The 21,792-nt window shown below is 30.1% G+C and overlaps 1 protein-coding gene across 1 annotated transcript; it reads left to right on the top strand.

The window, feature by feature from the left end:
* Window positions 1-1,899: 1,899 nt before the first annotated feature.
* LOC132780272 (beta-crystallin B3-like) lies at window positions 1,900-21,380 on the top strand. The gene is made up of 6 exons (XM_060783882.2): window positions 1,900-2,090; window positions 3,700-3,779; window positions 13,621-13,739; window positions 15,840-15,975; window positions 16,387-16,529; window positions 21,025-21,380. Exons 2-6 carry the CDS (start codon window positions 3,705-3,707, stop codon window positions 21,188-21,190), a joined length of 639 nt encoding a protein of 212 aa, XP_060639865.1. The 5' UTR covers window positions 1,900-2,090; window positions 3,700-3,704; the 3' UTR covers window positions 21,191-21,380.
* Window positions 21,381-21,792: the final 412 nt, after the last annotated feature.

The following is a 21,792-nucleotide window of genomic DNA, read 5'->3' as shown; positions in this document are numbered from 1 at the left end:
CCTCCTTTTACTTCACGCCACCTCCAAACCCCACCCCGCCCCTTCCCGCCCTGTCAAAATCTAGGAAAGACAGGAAGGAAGGAAAGAAGGAAGAAAGAGAAAGGGAGGTAAAGAAAAAGGGGGAAGGAAGGAAAGTTAGAGAAAGAAGGAAGAAGAAAAGGAAAGAAAAGGAAAGATGGAAGGAAAGAAAAGAGAGACAGCAGAAGAGAAAGAAAAAGGGGGAGGGAAGGAAAGAGATAGAGAACGAAGAGGAGAAGGAAAGATGGGAGGGAAGGAAGGAAGGAAGGAAGGAGAGAAAGAGAGAAGGATGAAACCAAGTAGTGAAAGAAAGAAAGAGGTAGAGAAGGAAGAAAGGAGAGAAAGGGGGAGGAAAAGGGGGAAGGAATAGGTAGGGACCTCTCTTTCATAATAGTCCAGATATCTACCTCAACTTTGATAAGTTTTACTATAGGCCACAGCAACGCGTGGCAGGGCACAGCTAGTAATATATATTTTATGATATCATAATTTATGATAAAGTATATTATATTAATATATAATTATTGTATTGTATATTATTATATTACATATATTATTATTTTATTATAAATATATATATATATACACACATAATTTTGTATTATATATATATATAACTTTTATTTTATTTTATTGTTATATTATTATAAAATGTATTATATTATCAGCATACGTATTACTTTATTTTATTATATATTACTGTATTGTATTTTTTACCATTTTTACCATTTTTACGATTTTATTATATATGTTATATTATTTTCATATTACTTTAAATAAAGTATATTATAAAATATATTTTATTATTATATAACATATATATTTTATTGTATTATATATAATTATTATTTTATTATAAATATATTAGTATATTATATTATCATTTTATTATATTATATTTCATACATTATATTCATATTACTTTAAATAAAATATATTATAAAATTATTATTATATAATATATATTATCATTTTATTGCATTATATATCATTATTATTTTATTATAAATATATTAGTATATTATATTATTTTATTTTATTACATTTTATACATTATATTCATATCACTTTAAATAAAATATATTATAAAATTATCATTATATAACATATCATTTTATTGTATTATATATAATTATTATTTTATTATAAATATATTAATATATTATATCATTTTATTTTATTATATTTTATACATTATATTCATATTACTTTAAATAAAATATATTATAAAATTATCATTATATAACATATATATTATCATTTTATTGTATTATATATCATTATTATTTTATTATAAATATATTAGTATATTATATTATCATTTTATTTTATTATATTTTATACATTATATTCATATTACTTTAAATAAAATATATTATAAAATTATTATTATATAACATATAATTATATTATAATAATTATATTATATATAATACAATAAAATGATAATATATATCATTTTATTGTATTATATATAATAATTATTTTATTATAAATATATTAGTATATTATATTATCATTTTATTTTATTATATTTTATACATTATATTCATATTACTTTAAATAAAATATATTATAAAATTATTATTATATAACCTATATATTATGATTATATATGATTATTATTTTATTATAAATATATTAGTATATTGTATTATTATTTTATTATATACATTATATTCTTATTTTATTATAAATATATTACTAAATAAATATATTACTATAAAATGTGATATTATATATTATATTCTATATATATATATGCCCATTGGGACCAGGCACGTTCTGTTTTCTCGCCTTTTGCAAAGTCTAATTTTCGGCCCTAAAATAAAATAAAATACAACAAAAATCTGCTGAAGCAGGGTCTTGGCAAGGAGAAACGTTGCTGCTAATCTTTGGAGAATAAACTCAGCAGAAACAACGGCGTTATTCCCCATTTTGTATGGAATTGCCACAGATCAGCAGATCCACAAATCCCCCGAAAGGGGCATAAATAGCTCTCAGGCTGCCGCTGGACCGCTTGACCACTTGCAAACGCTCCAGCACCCACGGCCCAGGAAAAACAACACCAGGTATGATGGAATCACCGCTTTGCAGTGTTTCTACAAATTGATCTATACATTTTAAATTATTTTTATAAATATCATAACATATATATGAATATATATATATATATATATGGCTTTTATACATATAATATTCATCTACTTTTAAAGTTATTTTATAAATATATTCATCTATATATTTTAAAAGTATATATATATGTTATTTTTATCAATATAATAACAAATATCTATCTATATATTCATATATATATATATGGCTTTTATACATATAATATTCATCTAATTTTAAAGTTATTTTATAAATACATTCATCTATATATTTTAAAAGTATATATATATGTTATTTTTATCAATATAATAACAAATATCTCTCTATCTATCTATATATTCATATATATGTGTATATATATATATATATATATATATATATGGCTTTTATACATATAATATTCATCTAATTTTAAAGTTATTTTATAAATACATTCATCTATATATTTTAAAAGTATATATATATGTTATTTTTATCAATATAATAACAAATATCTATCTATCTATCTATATATTCATATATATATATATATATGGCTTTTATACATATAATATTCATCTAATTTTAAAGTTATTTTCTAAATATATTCATCTATATATTTTAAAAGTATATATATATGTTATTTTTATCAATATAATAACAAATATCTCTCTATCTATCTATATATTCATATATATATATATATATATATATATATATATATATATATATATCTCGTTTTTATACATATAATATTCATCTCATTTTAAAGTTATTTTATAAATACATTCATCTATATATTTTAAAAGTATATATATATGTTATTGTTATCAATATAATAACAAATATCTATCTATATATTCATATATATATATATATATATATATGGCTTTTATAATATAATATTCATCTAATTTTAAAGTTATTTTATAAATATATTCATCTATATATTTTAAAAGTATATATATGTGTTATTTTTATCAATATAATAAATATCTATCTATCTATATATTCATATATATATATATATATATATATATGGCTTTTATACATATAATATTCATCTAATTTTAAAGTTATTTTATAAATACATTCATCTATGTATTTTAAAAGTATATATATATATGTTATTTTTATCAATATGATAACAAATATCTATCTATCTATCTATCTATATATTCATATATATATAGATATAGATATAGATATATATATATGGCTTTTACACATATAATATTCATCTAATTTTAAAGTTATTTTATAAATATATTCATCTATATATTTTAAAAGTATATATATATGTTATTTTTATCAATATAATAACAAATATCTATCTATATATATATTCATATATATATATATATGGCTTTTATACATATAATATTCATCTAACTATATATTTAAAATTATATATATATATTTGTTATTTTTGTATAATATTCATAAATTTTTAAATTTTATTTTTTATAAATATTAAATATATACAAATTATGTCTTCTATATATTATATATTTTTCAAATCATATATATATATATATATAATTATTTTTATAAATATATTTAATTATTTTTATTCATCATTTGCAGGAATAATGACGGAGCAATACAGCCCTCCAGAAGAAATGGCAACTCCAGAGAGTCCAGATGAGACAGGGCCCAATTATAAGGTTGTTGTTGTTGTTGTTATTATTATAATATTTGTACCATTATTATGGAGCCCCCGGTGGCGCAGTGGGTTAAAGCACTGAGCTGCTGAACTTGTTGATCGAAAGGTCGCAGGTTCGATTCCGGGGAGCGGCGTGAGCTTCCGCTGTCAGCCCTAGCTTCTGCCAACCTAGCAGTTCGAAAACATACAAATGTGAGTAGATCAATAGGTATCGCTCCGGCGGGAAGGTAACAGCGCTCCATGCAGTCATGACCTTGGAGGTGTCTATGGACAACGCCGGCTTTTTGGCTTAGAAATGGAGATGAGCACCACACCCCAGAGTCAGACACGACTGGACTTAATGTCAGGGGACTACCTTTACCTTTTACCATTATTATTGTTATGATTATTTTATTATTTTTAATTATATATTTAATATTATTATATTTTTATTTTTATCATTATGAGTTTTGTTATATTATTATTTTTATTATTATGAGTTTTGTTATATTATTATTTTTATTATTATGAGTTTTGTTATATTATTATTTTTATTATTATGAGTTTTATTATATTATTATTTTTATCATTATGAGTTTTATTTTATTATTATATTCTTCATATATTTTATTTTTATCATTATTGATATTGTTATTTTATTATTTTTAATGTTATATTTATTATTTCAGTTATTATAATTTGTATATGTTTATTATTTTTATCGTGATTATTTTATTATTTTATTTGTAGTATTATTTTTATATTAAGCTTCTTATTATTATTACTACTACTACTATTATTATATTTGTAACATTATTATTGTTATAATTATTTTATTAATTTTAAATTTATATTTAGTATTATATTTTTATTTTTATCATTATGAGTTTTATTATATTATTTTGATTATTATATTCTTTAGATATTTTATTTTTATCATTATTGTTATTGTTATTATTTTTAATGTTATATTTATTATTTCAGTTATAATTTGTATATGTTTATTATTTTTATCATGATTATTTTATTATTTTACTTGTAGTATTATTTTTATATTAAGATTGTTGTTATTATTATTATTATTATATTTGTACCATTATTATTGTTATAATTATTTTATTATTTTAAATTTTATATTTAGTATTATTCTATTTTTATTTTTATCATTTAGAGTTTTATTATATTATTATATTCTTTATATATTTTATTTTTATTATTTTATTATTTTTAATGTTATATTTATTATTTCAGTTATTATAATTTGTATATGTTTATTATTTTTATCGTGATTATTTTATTATTTTATTTGTAGTATTATTTTTATATTACTATTATTGTTGTTATTATTCTGACACAAAAACACAGTATGTCACAGCAAACGAGATCTATATGCTGGATTTCGTATCACAAAATCACAAGTCGAACACTTCCCAAGCGTCTAGGACTGTGTGATGTATTTTCGAATGATGCGCGCAGATCCAAGTAAGGTGGCCTTTTGCAGCTAAAAGATTGTGATTTTGTCAATTTGTATTGTTTCCAAATGCCGGCTGAGATCTTTTGGCACGGCACCCAGTGCGGCAATGACCTCTGGGACCACCTGTACTGGTTTATGCCAGAGCCTTTGCAGTTCGATTTTGAGATCCTGATATCAGCTGAGTTTTTCATGTTGTTTTTCCTCAATGCAACTGTCACCTGGTATGGCGACATCAATAATTCAGACTTTTTTCTTTTCCACAATCGTGATATCTGGTGTATTGTGTTCCAAAACTTTGTCAGTCTGGATTCAAAAGTCCCACAGTAGTTTTGCATGTCCATTTTCCACTATCTTTGCAGGTTTATGATCCCTTTACCAGTTCTTTACTACTGGCAGGTGGTCCTTGTGACATAAGTTCCTGTGAATCCTTTAGGCCACAGAGTTGTGCCTCTGTTTGTAGTCTCTCAGTGCGATTTTCTTGCAACAGCTGAGGATATGGTCCATGGTTTCATCAGCTTCCTTGCATTTCGGGTCATCTGCTGATTTTTCAATCCTGGCCTTAATGGCGTTTGTTCTGATGGCTTGCTCCTAGGCTTCAAGAATCAGGTCTTCTGTCTCCTTCTTCTCCATTCATGAGCCATCACCAGGTCTTCTCCTTGTCAACTTTTCCTTCAATTTTGTCAAGGAACTGCCCATGCAATGCTTTGTGGTGCCAGTTATCAGCTCGGGTTTGGAGTGCAGTTTTCTTGTACTGGTTCTTTGTCTGCTGTGCTTTGAGAAGTTTCTGATTATTGACTTCAATTAAAGCAGATTCTTGGCTTTCCTTGACATATTCTGCCAGGCCGTGTATTTCTTCTTCAATTGCTTGTTTTACTTGTAAAGGTCCTCTGCCACCAGACCTTCTAGTCCAATGGTTCTCAACCTGTGGGTCCCCAGATGTTTTGACCTTCAACTCCCAGAAACCCTTACACTGGCTGAGATTTCTGGGAGTTGTAGGCCAAAACACCTGGGGACCCACAGGTTGAGAACCACTGTTCTAGGCAGATAGAGCCGTTCAACATCACTGCGAGCAAGCTTGCAGACGACACCAAATTGGGAGGGATAGCCAATACTCCAGAGGACAGGAGCAGGATTCAAAACGATCTTGACAGATTAGAGAGATGGGCCAAAACTAACAAAATGAAGTTCAACAGTGACAAATGCAAGATACTCCACTTAGGCAGAAAAAACGAAATGCAAAGATGCAGAATGGGGGACGATGCCTGGCCCGAGAGCAGTACGTGTGAAAAAGATCTTGGAGTCCTCGTGGACAACCAGTTAAACATGAGCCAACAATGTGATGTGGCGGCAAAAAAAGCCAATGGGATTTTGGCCTGCATCAATAGGAGCATAGTGTCTAGATCTAGGGAAGTCATCCTCCCCCTCTATTCCGCCTTGGTTAGACCACACCTGGAATATTGTGTCCAATTCTGGGCACCACAATTCAAGAGAGATATTGACAAGCTGGAATGTGTCCAAAGGAGGGCGACTAAAATGATCAAGGGTCTGGAGAACAAGCCCGATGAAGAGTGGCTTAAGGAGCTGGGCATGTTTAGCCTGAAGAAGAGAAGGCTGAGAGGAGATATGATAGCCATGTATAAATATGTGAGAGGAAGCCACAGGGAGGAGGGAGCAAGCTTGTTTTCTGCTTCCTTGGAGACTAGGACCCTTGATCATTTTAGTTGCCGTCTTCCACGAGGACTCCAAGGTCTTTTTCACACATACTGCTCTCAAGCAAGGCACCCCCCATTCTGTATCTTTGCATTTCGTTTTTCCTGCCAAAGTGGAGTATCTTGCATTTGTCACTGTTGAACTTCATTTTGTTAGTTTTGGCCCATCATCTCTCTAATCTGTGAAGATCGTTTTGAATCCTGCTCCTGTCCTCTGGAGTATTGGCTATCCCTCCCAATTTGGTGTCGTCTGCAAACTTGATGATCATGCCTTCTAGCCCTTCGTCTAAGTCATTAATAAAGATGTTGAACAGGACCGGGCCCAGGACTGAACCCTGCTTGTGGCACTCCACTTGTCACTTCTTTCCAGGATGAAGAGGAAGCATTGGGGAGAATCACCCTCTGGGTTCGTCCATTTAACCAATTACAGATCCACCTCACTGTAGTTTTGCCTAGCCCACATTGGACTACTTTCCTTGCCAGAAGGTCATGGGGGACCTTGTCGAAGGCCTTACTGAAATCGCTACATCCGCGGCATTCCCCGCATCTACCCAGCTTGTAACTCTATCGAAAAAATAGATCAGATTATTCTGGCATGACTTGTTTTTGATAAATCCATGTTGACTATTAGCGATGACCGCATTTGTTTCTAAGTGTTTGCAGACCGCTTCCTTAACAATCTTTTCCAGAATCTTGCCTGGTATCAACGTGAGGCTGACCGGACGGTAGTTGTTTGGGTCATCCTTTTTTCCCTTCTTGAAGATTGGGACCACATTGGCTCTCCTCCAATCTGCTGGAACTTCTCCCGTTCTCCAAGAACTCTCAAAGATGGTTGCCAATGGTTCCGAAATGACTTCCGCTTGTTCCTTCAATATTCTTGGGTGTAGTTGATCTGGCCCTGGGGACTTGAACTTATTTAGAGCAGCCAGGTATTCCTGGATGACTTGTTTCCCAATTTGGGGTTGGATGTCCTCTAATCCCTCATCCACTCCATCTTGCTGAGGTTGAAGATGACTTTCTTTTTGTGAGAAGACCGAGGCAAAGAAGGCATTAAGTAGTTCTGCCTTTTCCCTACCCCCTGTCAGCATTGCCCCATCTTCTCCTCGAAGAGGCCCTATCGCCTCCTTGTTTTTCCTTTTTCTACTGACATAAGAAAAGAATCCCTTTTTATTGTTTTTAATGTCCCTGGCAAGCCTGAGCTCGTTTTGTGCTTTAGCCTTGCGGACCTTTTCCCTACAGGTGTTGGCTATTTGTTTGAATTCTTCTTTGGTGATTTCTCCCTTTTTCCACTTCTTGTGCATGTCTCTTTTGTGTCTCAGCACAGTTAGAAGTTCTTTGGACATCCATTCTGGCTTCTTTGCACTTGTCCTATTTTTTCTTTTTGTTGGCACAGTTTGCAACTGCGCTTTGAGTATTTCACTCTTGAGAAACTCCCATCCATCCGTAACTCCCTTGTCTTTTAGTATCTGTGTCCACAGAATGCTGCTCAGTGTTTCCTTCATTTTTTGGAAATCAGCTCTCCTAAAGTCCAAAATGCGGGTTTGACTTGTCTTAGTTTCGGCCTTCCTTTGTATCTCAAATTGCAGGAGCATATGGTCACTTGCCCCTAAGGATCCTACCACTTCAACCGCATCAATCAGGTCCTCCGCATTTGTTAGGATGAGATCAAGAGTAGCCAATCCCCTTGTTGCCTCTTCTACCTTCTGGACCATGAAACTGTCTGCAAGGCAAGCGAGGAATTTGTTGGACCTTGTACTCTTGGCCGAGTTTGTTTATTGATAATAATTCACTACATCCTCATAGTGATGTTGACCAGCTATTATTATTATTATTATTATTATTATTATTATTATTATTATCTATATATATATAAATGCTCTGTGCATAATGAGTACCTTAAAAACAAAAGAACCAACAAACGAAATCACACCAAATTTGGCAACAAAATGTCTCACAACACAAGGAGTGACCATCACTCAAAAAATTATAATTTTGTCATTTGGGAGTTGTAGTTGCTGGGATTTATAGTTCACCTACAATCAAAGAGCATTCTGAACTCTTATCAACGATGGAATTGAATCAAACTTGGCACAAACTTGGAAGGGTTTGGTGGACATTGACCTTGAGTTTGGGAGTTGTAGTTCACCTACATCCAGAGAGCACTGTGGACTCAAACAATGATGGATCTGGACCAAACTCTACACAAATACTCAATATGCCCAAATGTGAACACTGGAAAATAGAATCTTGACATTTGGGAGGTGCAGTTGCTGGGATTTATAGTCCATCTAGAATCACAGAGCATTCTGAACCTCATCAACGATCGAATTGGACCAAACCTCCCACACAGAACCCCCATGACCACCAGAGTGGGCCACAGCAACGTGTGGCAGGGGACCGCTAGTTATTATTATTATTATTATTATTATTATTATTATTATTATATGTTCATCCTAGAAGTTTCATGATTGTAATTTATTATTATTATTATTATTATTATTATTATTATTATTATGTTCATCCTAGAAGTTTCATGATTGTAGTTATTTATTATTATTATTATTATTATTATTATTATTATTATTATATGTTCATCCTAGAAGTTTCATGATTGTAATTTATTATTATTATTATTATTATGTTCATCCTAGAAGTTTCATGATTGTAATTTATTATTATTATTATTATTATTATGTTCATCCTAGAAGTTTCATGATTGTAGTTATTTATTATTATTATTATTATTATTATTATTATATGTTCATCCTAGAAGTTTCATGATTGTAGTTATTTATTATTATTATTATTATTATTATTATTATATGTTCATCCTAGAAGTTTCATGATTGTAGTTATTTATTATTATTATTATTATTATTATTATTATTATTATATGTTCATCCTAGAAGTTTCATGATTGTAGTTATTTATTATTATTATTATTATTATTATTATTATTATATGTTCATCCTAGAAGTTTCATGATTGTAGTTATTTATTATTATTATTATTATTATTATTATATGTTCATCCTAGAAGTTTCATGATTGTAGTTATTTATTATTATTATTATTATTATTATTATTATTATTATATGTTCATCCTAGAAGTTTCATGATTGTAGTTATTTATTATTATTATTATTATTATTATTATTATTATTATATGTTCATCCTAGAAGTTTCATGATTGTAGTTATTTATTATTATTATTATTATTATTATTATTATTATTATTATATGTTCATCCTAGAAGTTTCATGATTGTAGTTATTTATTATTATTATTATTATTATTATTATTATTATATGTTCATCCTAGAAGTTTCATGATTGTAGTTATTTATTATTATTATTATTATTATTATTATTATTATTATTATTATATGTTCATCCTAGAAGTTTCATGATTGTAGTTATTTATTATTATTATTATTATTATTATTATTATTATTATATGTTCATCCTAGAAGTTTCATGATTGTAGTTATTTATTATTATTATTATTATTATTATTATTATTATTATTATATGTTCATCCTAGAAGTTTCATGATTGTAGTTATTTATTATTATTATTATTATTATTATTATTATTATTATTATATGTTCATCCTAGAAGTTTCATGATTGTAATTATTTATTATTTATTATTATTATTATTATTATTATTATTATTATGTTCATCCTAGAAGTTTCATGATTGTAGTTATTTATTATTATTATTATTATTATTATTATTATTATTATATGTTCATCCTAGAAGTTTCATGATTGTAGTTATTTATTATTATTATTATTATTATTATTATTATTATTATTATATGTTCATCCTAGAAGTTTCATGATTGTAGTTATTTATTATTATTATTATTATTATTATTATTATTATTATTATATGTTCATCCTAGAAGTTTCATGATTGTAATTATTTATTATTTATTATTATTATTATTATTATTATTATTATGTTCATCCTAGAAGTTTCATGATTGTAGTTATTTATTATTATTATTATTATTATTATATGTTCATCCTAGAAGTTTCATGATTGTAGTTATTATTATTATTATTATTATTATTATTATTATATGTTCATCCTAGAAGTTTCATGATTGTAGTTATTTATTATTATTATTATTATTATTATTATTATTATTATATGTTCATCCTAGAAGTTTCATGATTGTAGTTATTTATTTATTTATTTATTATTATTATTATTATTATGTTCATCCTAGAAGTTTCATGATTGTAGTTATTTATTTATTTATTTATTATTATTATTATTATATGTTCATCCTAGAAGTTTCATGATTGTAGTTATTTATTATTATTATTATTATTATTATTATTATTATTATATGTTCATCCTAGAAGTTTCATGATTGTAGTTATTATTATTATTATTATTATTATTATTATTATTATTATTATTATTATATCTATATATCTTTCTATACGCACAGACAGCCTCCCGGCTCCACAAAGAGCTTTAACCTACAGTGCTGAAAAACCACCAAAAGCACTCCCTCCAAGGACATTGCAGGTTACAGCGGGCGCCACGAACATGTCTCCCAACCCCTGCCAATGTCCTCCCCGAACACCGTACTGCTCCCCACCCAAGTGAAGGCTTTTATTCAGGGATCATTTCGTCCTAGATGTTCTGTTTTTCCTCCAGAATGGGCATTCCAGGGTTCCTTTCTCTCTCCAAATTTGCATGATCCCGCCCACTGCCTCTCCTAAACCCTTTCCTACCCTTTCCTATGGCACACAGCAAACAAGAATTGGTCAGCAACTGAACTGGAGGTTTGGGGGGGAATTGATCTTGATTTATAGGAGTTGTAGTTCATCTACATTTAGACAGCACTGTGAACCCAACCAATGATGGATCTGGACCACACTTACCACGGATGATGGGATTTGCAGTACTTTCAATTGCTTTGGCTCCCACAGACCACTGCAACCCCCAAGAATGACGGACCTGGACCAAACTTGCCACACTGAACCCCCGTAGCCCACTTTACGTCCTGGTGTGGTTTGGGGAAGGCTGAACCACGAGTGATGGGATTTGCACATTCACATCCAGAGACCATGGACAACACCTGGGATCATTCACCCTGCATCCAAAGCACTCAGAACACCATCAATGATGAATCTGGACCAAAGTTTGGACACAGAACTCTGGTGACCAACAGAACATACTGGAGGTGTTTGTGGGAGAACTGACCTACCCACGTGGTTTTGTACCCTGTCTCCAGAGGGCACTCTGAACCCCACCAATGATGGATCTGGACCAAACTTGGCACACAGACCCAACATGCCCAACTGTGAATACAGGCAGAGTTTGGGGGTGATTGCACTGGGAATCTGGGAGTTGTAGTCAGAGGCGGCCCTAGGTAATTTTCAATGGTAAGCAAACAGTATTTTGCCCCCCCCCCCCCAACCAATCATTCATATATATTTTCTGTTCGTCGTGGGAGTTCTGTGTGCCATATTTGGTTCAATTCCATCATTGGTGGAGTTCAGAATGCTCTTTGATTGTAGGTGAACTATACATCCCAGTAACTACAACTCACATATGTCAAGGGCTAGGTGAGGATCAAGAGCCCAGCCCCCAGCAAGGCAAGGAAGCCGAGGCTCCCCCTGGACTGCTAGGGCTGTTGTGAGCTGAGGGGCGCTCCTCAAGTGGCGGTCGAGGGGCATTTACAGAGGTGCCTCTGCGCCCCTGGCAAAAAAAAGTGTTCTGCGACCGCTTACTTTGCGTAATGGACGAGCCGCCCCTGGTTGTAGTTCACCTGCTTCCAGAAAAACTGTGACCCCCCACAAACAATGGACCGAGGCCAAACTTGGCTCAAAGAAACCCTATGACCAACTGCAGGGGTTTGTGGGAATTGACCTTTATTTTGGAAATTATAGTTCACCTGCATCCAGAGAGCCCTGAACCCAGTTGACGTTGGATCTGGACCACACTTGGCACACAGACCCAACATGGCCCCTTGTGCATAATGGCATGGTTTGGGGAGGGTTGAGCCATGATTCTTGGAATTGTAGTTCACCCACATTGTTGTGCATTTCTTCATGGGAGCATTCATAAAAAAACCAAAACAAAGACGGGCTGTTTAGTAATATATAGTGTTACTAATTAACTAAATGATATTCCCTAACACCCCAAAACAAACAAGGCCTTTTTCAAATAATTCAGGTACCGCCAAGTACCCAAGCTAGTTATTATATATTATTCTTATTCTTATTATTCTTATTATTATATATTCCTCCAGGTATTACTTGTATCGCCTCTTTACCTATATCATACTATGTTTTCTAGGAGTTCCATTATTCTTTTTCATATAATTAATATAATTCATATAATTCATATTATTATTATTATTATTATTATTATTATTATTATATATTCCTCTAGGTATTATTTGTATCGCCTCTTTACCTATATCATACTATGTTTTCTAGGAGTGCCATTATTCTTTTTCATATAATTCATATTATTATTATTATTATTATTATTATTATATATTCCTCCAGGTATTATTTGTATCGCCTCTTTACCTATATCTTACTATGTTTTCTAGGAGTTCCATTATTCTTTTTCATATAATTCATATAATTCATATTATTATTATTATTATTATTATTATTATTATTATTATTATTATATATTGCAGGTGACTCTTTATGAGCTGGAGAATTTCCAAGGCCGGAAATGGGAGCTGACAGACGAGAGTCCCAACGTAACGGAGAAGGCAATCGACAAAGTGGGCTCCATCCATGTCGAAGCTGGACCGTGAGTAGTATGCCCTCATACGGAATAATAATAATACTAATAATAATGGGGGGTTGGACTGGATGGCCCATAAGGCTTTTTACTAGAACATTCGATTTCTGTTAATTTTTAATTTTTGTACATATGTATTTTATCTTTTACAATTTAGCTGTAAATCGCCTAGAGCATTCTCGGATGGAGGGCGATTAATAAGTAATTAAATATGATGATGATGATGATAATGATGATGATGATAAGGTCTCTTCCAACTCTGTGATGATTCTATGATTGTAATAATAATATATAATACATAATACTTATAATAATCTCTTAATTCTTTGGGGGAGTGCAGTTTGTGCTGGAAGTGAGGGCATACTGGGAATAATAATAATAATAATAATAATAATAATAATAATAAATATTATATTGTAATATAATATAATAGTAATATAATAATACAATATTAATATATAATAGTAATATAATAATAATAATAAAATGGTTAATATAATAATATGCTATAGTAATATCCCCATGCTGGGAATAATAATAATAATAATAATAATAATAATAATAATAAATATTATATCGTAATATGATATGATAGCAATACAGTAATATAATAGTAATATATAATAGTAATATAATAATAATACAATCTATATATATAACATGCTCTGTGCATAATGAGTTCCTTAAAAACAAAAGAACCAATGAACGAAATCACATCAAATTTGACAACAAAACGTCTCACAACACAAGGAGTGACCATCACTCGAAAAATTATGATTTTGTCATTTGGGAGTTGTAGTTGCTGGGATTTATAGTTCACCTACAATCAAAGAGCATTCTGAACTCCATCAATGATGGAATTGAACCAAACTTGGCACACAGAACTCTCATGACCAACAGAAAATACTAGAAGGATTTGGTGGGCACTGACCTTGAGTTTGGGAGTTGTAGTTCACCTACATCCAGAGACTCAAACAATGATGGATCTGGACCAAACTCTACAAGAATACTCAATACGGGAAAATAGAATTTTGACATTTGGGAGTTGTAGTTGCTGAGATTTATAGTTCACCTACAGTCAAAGAGCATTCTGAACCCCACCAACGATAGAATTGGGCCAAACCTCCCACACAAAACCCCCCATGTGAGCCACAGCAACACATGGCAGGGGACGGCTAAGTTAGTATAATAATATGATATAGTAATATATAATAGCAATATAATATAATAGTAATAATATAATAGTAATATAATAATATAGTAGTTATAATATAATACTAATATAATAACAGTTAATGTAATATGATATATATATAGTAATATAATAAAATAATAGCAATATAAAATAGTAAAATAATAACAACAACAATAACAATAATAATAATAGGAAGTCCAGTTGTGTCCGACTCTGGGTCTCTGGTGCTCATCTCCATTTCTAAACCGAAGAGCATCGTCCAAGGTCACATGGCCGGCATGACTTCATGGAGCGCCGTTACCTTCCTGCAGAAGCGAGACCTATTGATCTACTCACATTTGCATGTTTTCGAGAAGCTGAGGCTAACAGCAGGAGCTCATACCGTTCCCCAGATTTGAACCGCCGACCTGGCAGTCAGCAAGTTCAGCAGCTCAGCAGTTATTTATATCTAATATATCTATTATATTATTTCTAATATATTATATCTAATATAGCGGTATAATATTTATATTATTTATATATATATATATATATATATATATATATATATATATATAATCCTAATACTGATGATAACTTGTCCCGGTCTTGAGCGGCAGTTCTTTATTATTATAATAATATATAATATTATAATAATATATAATATAATATAATATTAATACTCATTATGATATCTTGTATTGGCAGGTTGATGGGCTTTGAGTCCTTTTTAATAATAGTAATGGTAATAATTGTGTCAGTAAAATAATAATAATATCATATTACTGTATAATCATCTCTTGGATCTTTATCTTGTTCCTGGAAGGTGGGTGAGCTTTTACCGGCAGTCCTTTATTATTATTATTATTATTATTATTATTATTATTATTATTATTATATAATATAATACGAATAATGTGTGCTTGTCTTGGCAGGTGGGTGGGATTTGAGCGCCAGGCGTTTGGGGGAGCGCAGTTTGTGCTGGAGGTGGGGGCGTTCCCACGCTGGGACTCCTGGTCCAATGGACACGCCGGAGGAGGCACACTCCTCTCCATCCGACCGCTCCTCATCGTGAGTCACACAGGATTATTATTACTATTATTATAATATATTATAATTTTTATCACCACTATTATTATTATTATTATTATTATTATTTATAAATTGTTATAATATATTATTATATAATAAGAATTCTAATATATATATATATATATATATATATAAAATATAATCTCACCACCACTGCCATTTATATATATAATTATTGTATATTTTATGACAATTTTGTATACTATTATATTTTATGATTATAGATAGATAGATTGTATATTACTGTTATCATATATTTAAATATATTATTTTTTCATATCGCCTTTTAATATATCACCTTTTGTATATCATTTTTTAGTAAACCGTTCTTTATTTTTTTCATTATTATTATTATTCTCACCATCCATATTATATATACCTTTCTTCCAGGACGGGGCAGACCACAAGATCCACCTGTTTGAGGGGGCGGGGTACGGCGGGCGGAAGATGGAGATTGTGGAGGACGACGTTCCCAGCCTCTGGGCACATGGATTCCATGACCGCGTTGCCAGCGTCAAGGCTCTACATGGCATGTAAGCACCAAAGGGTGGTTGTTGTTGTTGTTGTTGTTATACTATTTATTATATTATCACCACCCTCATAATAACATTATCATAATCATATGTGTTATATTTATTATTGCATTTATTATCATTATAATTATATATGTTATATTTTTATATTTATATTATTATTATATTTATTATATTATCATCCTTATTATATTTTATATTATTACTATTCTATTGATTATAAGGTACTATAATAATACTATATTTATTATTTATTATATAATTATTCTATGATTTATTATTATTATATTTATATTATCACCACCACCATCATTATATTATTATTATTATTATTATTATTATTATTATTATTATTACTATTATTATTATTATTAGGAGCCCCTGGTGGCACAGTGCATTAAAACACTGAGTTCGAATCCGGGGAGCGGTGTGAGCTACCGCTGTTAGCCCCAGCTTCTGCCAACCTAGCAGTTCGAAAACATGGAAATGTGAATAGATCAATAAGTGGGAAGGTAACGGCGTTCCATGCAGTCATGCTGGCCACATGACCTTGGAGGTGTCTACCGACAATGCTGGCTCTTCAGTTTAGAAATGGAGATGAGCACCACCCCACAGATTCGGACACGACTAGACTTAATGTCGGGAAAATCTTTACCTTTACCTATTATTATTATTATTATTATCACCACCACCATCACTATTGTATTAATTATATTATTATATTTTACTAAATTATTATTTTATAATATTATCATCTTTATTTATTATTATTATTACTACTACTCCTATTATTATATTTAATTATATTAGTATATTTATTAATACGCTATATATTATCACCACCACCGTTATTATATTTATTGTATTTATTATTATTATTATTACATTATTCGTTATTGTTAGTTTATAATATACCCACATTATTACTATTACTCTTACTATTGTTATTACTATTATATATATATTTAATTTAATATGCACAATGGAGGAGACACATGCACAATGGAGGACCTTCTTGCAGCAACACCAGAAGCACTCCAAGTGGCCAGATACTGGTCAAAGGACATTTAATCAACTACCAAACTCACACATTTTGTATTTTCTCTGTTTGTTTGCTTTGTTCTGTTAGAAATGTAATATAATTGACTGGCTGCCCTGACACGAGAAATAAAAAAAATTAATTACATCATTATTATATTTATTAGGATATTATATAATATTATTAGCACCACTACCATCATTACTATATATTTATTAATATTTATATTTATTATATTTATTATTAATAATATCTTTTCATATATTGTCTGATAATATATTGTTTTTAATATATCATCTTTTCGTAGATTGTCTTTTGTATATTGTCTTTTCGTATATCGTCTTTTCATATATTGTCTTTTAATATGCCATATTTTGATATATCGTCTTTTACTATATCACCTTTTCGTATGTCGCATTTTAGTATATCGCCTTTCAATATATCGCCTTTTGTATATCATTTTTTAGTAAACCGTTCTTTAATATACTGTCTTATTGTCTTTTACTATATCATTTTTAGTATATTGTCTTTTAATAGATCCTCTTTTACCTTTTAGCATATCATCTTTTAATATATCACCTTTTAGTATATTGCCCTTTAGTAGATCGTCTTTTGATATATCGTCTTTTAATACATTGTCTTTTAGTATATCGCCCTTTAGTATATAGACTTTTAGTATATCGTATTTTAATATATCGTCATTTAGCATATCCTCTTTTAGCATATTGCCTTTTAGTATATTATATTTAACCATATCGCCTTTTAGCGTAGCATCTTTTAGTATATTGCCTTTTAGTATATTGTTTTTTTAATATATTGTCTTCAATTTGTCGTTCATCCCATTTACTCCTCATTGTTCATCTCATGTTTACCTTTTTATCTTTTATTTCATTGTCTTGTCTCATATGTATCACATTTCTGATATCGACTTTTAATATATCATCTTTTGTTCTGATCTTGTTCTTTTCTTGTTTTTGTCTCATATTATTTCATACATATCATATTTTCTCTCATTCCTATTTTGTTTGCATCTTGTTTTTTCTTGTTTTCATCTTGTTGTCTTGTTTTGTCTCATATTTTATCTCATTCTTTTTGTCTCGTTTTTCTCTCGTTTTCCTTTCCTTTTTCTCTCATTCATCTCTTGTTTTTATTTCGTTTCCTCCCAATTTACCTTTGTTTTGATTTTGTTTTTCTCTCTCAATCTTCCCTTATTTTATCTTGTATTTTTACTTATATCGCATATTTTTATCTCATTCTTTTTTCTGTCTTGATATAATCTCATTTTTTGTTTTTGTTTTTTTAATATATCTTTCTTGAAAAGTTTTTCATAGTAGCATAAAATAGTAAGATAGGGAAAGAGGGGAGGGGATCTTGAGAAGGTAGAGATGAGGAAAGGGTGGGGAGGGTAATTTAAGGATCTGGGTGATGCTTATGGGTTAAAATCGAAGGGGAAGGGAGGGATAGGGAGAGAAGTTTAAGGGGTTGATTGGCTTCCCATCTTCTGTTTAGGGGCTGTCCACCCTTCTCCAGTGAATGTTTATATTAGTATGTCCATATCCCATCAATTCAGACATAGACAAAAGAATTCAATGGCAGATTGGAATTTAGTAATGAAGTATATGGAACAGGAAAAGATTTAATCTCATTTTTGTCTTGGTTTGGTTTTGATCTTGCTTTCATCTCGTTATTCTCTCATTCTCTTCTCTATTTTTATATCTCATATTTTTATCCTATTCTTTTTGTCTCATTTTCATCTCATTTTCCTCTTCTACTTCTCTTGTTTTGTGTTGTATTTTTTTCTTATATCATGTTTTATCTCATTCTTTTAATCTTGTTTTCTATTTTGTTTTTGTTTTCCTCTCACTTTGTCTTGGTTTTGATCTCTTTTTTTCTCATTTGCTTCTGTTTTTGTCTTGTTTACTTCTCATATTTCTTCTTATCTCTTGTTTTTATCATTCTTTTATCTCATTTTCTATTTTGTTTTCCTCATTTTTTACTTGTTTTCCTCTTGTTTATATTTTTATCCTGTGTTTTGCTTGTACTCATCTCATTTTCCTGTCGTTTTGTCATGGTTTTGATCTTGTTTTTCTCTCATTCATCTTTTGTTTTTGTCCCATTTTTATCTAATACTGTATTTTTATCTCATGTTTTTATCTCATTCTCAAATCTCATTTTCTATCTAGTTTTTCTCCCATTTTCTCTTATTTCCTATTGGTTTTAAACTTGTTCTCATTCTTATCTTGTTTTGTCTTGGTTTTGATCTCGTTCTTATCTTGTTTTCATCTCATTTTTTCTTATATCTAGTATTATATCTCACTCTTTTCATATTGTTTTCTGTCTAGTTTTTGCCTCATTTTCCTTTTATTCTTATCTCGTCTTCTTCTAATCTTCCTCTCATTCTCTTATTTTTGTCTAGTATTTTTCGTATTTCTCTTTTAAAATTGGTTTTGATCTTGTTTTCATCTCTCATTTTTTAAATCTCGTGTATATGTCAGTTTTTCGCTCTTGTATTTTCTTGTTTTTGTTTACATCTCGTATTTTTTTTCTTATCTCGTATTTTTTCTTATCTCGTATTTCATCTCATTCTTTTCATCCTGTTTTCTACAAATACCCTGGCTACCTCATTTTTTGTCTGAATTTCCTGTTTGTCCAACTCATTTTCCATCTTTTCTTTGTCTCGTTTTCTTGTTTTGTTTGTTTTCTATCTTGTTTTGTCCCATTTTCCTCTTGTTTTCCTCTTGTTCTTTTCTCATTTTGTCTTGTATTTTTTCTTATATCTTGTATGTTTATCTCATTCTTTTTCCTCTCATTTTTTTCCATTGGACAGCTGGGTGGGCTACAAATACTCCGACTACCTTCTCATTTTCCTCGTTTTGTCTCGTATTTTTTCTTATATCTCGCATTTATATCTAATTTTTATTCTCTTTCTTACCTCATCTTTCATTTTCATCTCGTATTTTTCTTATATCTCATATTCTTATCTCATTCTTTTTCTTTTATTTTCCTCTCATTCTTCTCTTCTCTATTTTTCTTATATCCTGCATTTTTATCTCATGTTTTATCCTGTTTTCCTTTTGTTTATCTCCTGTTTTTGTCTTTTATTTTTCTTCCATCTCATAGCTTTTTATCTCATTTTATCCTGTTCTTCTCTCACTTTCTTCTCATTCTTATCTTTCTCTCGTTTTTCTCTCATATTTTTTCTTATATCTCGCAATTTCTTTATCTTGTTTTCATTTCATTTTCATCTTGTTCTTTTCTTGTTTTGCTTTTGTTCTTCTCGTATTTTTTCTTATATCTCATTTTTTTATTCTGTTTTCTTTCTTGTTTTCTTTTGTTCTTATCTTGTTTATCTCTCATTTTTATCTCATTCTTCTCTCATTTTGTTTTGTGTATATTGTTTCTTATATCTTGTATGTGTATCTCATTAATATCTCATTTTCTTTCCCCATTGGGCAGCTGGGTAGGCTATGAGTTCCCTGGCTACCGTGGGCGGCAGTACGTCTTTGAGAAGGGCGAGTACCGCCATTGGAATGAGTGGGATGCCAGCCAGCCCTTGATGCAGTCCATGCGCCGTGTGCGAGACAAGCAGTGGCACAAGCGCGGTTGTTTCGAGGAGAGCTAGGAAAACCACACCACTGAAATCCAAGAAATATTATATCAATCATTATCATTATCATCATATCCAAAAAGGAAGACAACTATCTGCCTGCTTTCGATCAGAAGGGTGGTGCTTTTCCTTTTGTCACCTGTGTATACATAATAAGGAATAACTATTAGTAGTAATAATCAACCTATTAACACTCTCAATAAAAGAATTGCCCGCTGAGATTTCTGTGTCCATCTTTTTTTTTTCCATCTTATGTTAACCTGGACTCAGACTGCCATCATCTCCAAGCACTGTTTTTTTGTGATGATAGGAGTTGTAGTCCAAATCCAATTAAATTAATTTCAGATTCAGGCTCCCATGAACCTCAAGCATTGAGTTTTGAATTATGGGAGTTGTAGTCCAAAACCAAAAGTAATTGGAGGAAATGAAATTAATTAATGTAGAGTTTAACTTAATCAGAGTAAATGGAATTAATTAATTCAGGGTTGGGTTTTTGAGCTTCTGACTCCCATCATCTTCAAGCATTGAGTTTTCAATAAAAGGAGTTGTAGTCCAAAACCAAAAGTACTCTTTAATTGGAATTAATTAATTCAGGGTTGGGCTTTTGGATTCTGACT

The sequence above is a fragment of the Anolis sagrei genome, chromosome X (genome assembly GCF_037176765.1).
Source record: "Anolis sagrei isolate rAnoSag1 chromosome X, rAnoSag1.mat, whole genome shotgun sequence".
Lineage (NCBI taxonomy): Eukaryota > Metazoa > Chordata > Lepidosauria > Squamata > Dactyloidae > Anolis > Anolis sagrei.
This window is presented reverse-complemented; position numbering and strand designations above follow the sequence as displayed.

Excerpts from the sequence above, each read along its gene's own strand:
- LOC132780272 (XM_060783882.2), top strand. The coding sequence starts at position 3,705 with ATGACGGAGCAATACAGCCCTCCAGAAGAAATGGCAACTCCAGAGAGT. Across the intron at positions 3,780-13,620 it reads AGACAGGGCCCAATTATAAG|GTGACTCTTTATGAGCTGGA; the intron begins GTTGTTGTTGTT and ends TATATATTGCAG. Across the intron at positions 16,530-21,024 it reads GTCAAGGCTCTACATGGCAT|CTGGGTAGGCTATGAGTTCC; the intron begins GTAAGCACCAAA and ends CCCATTGGGCAG.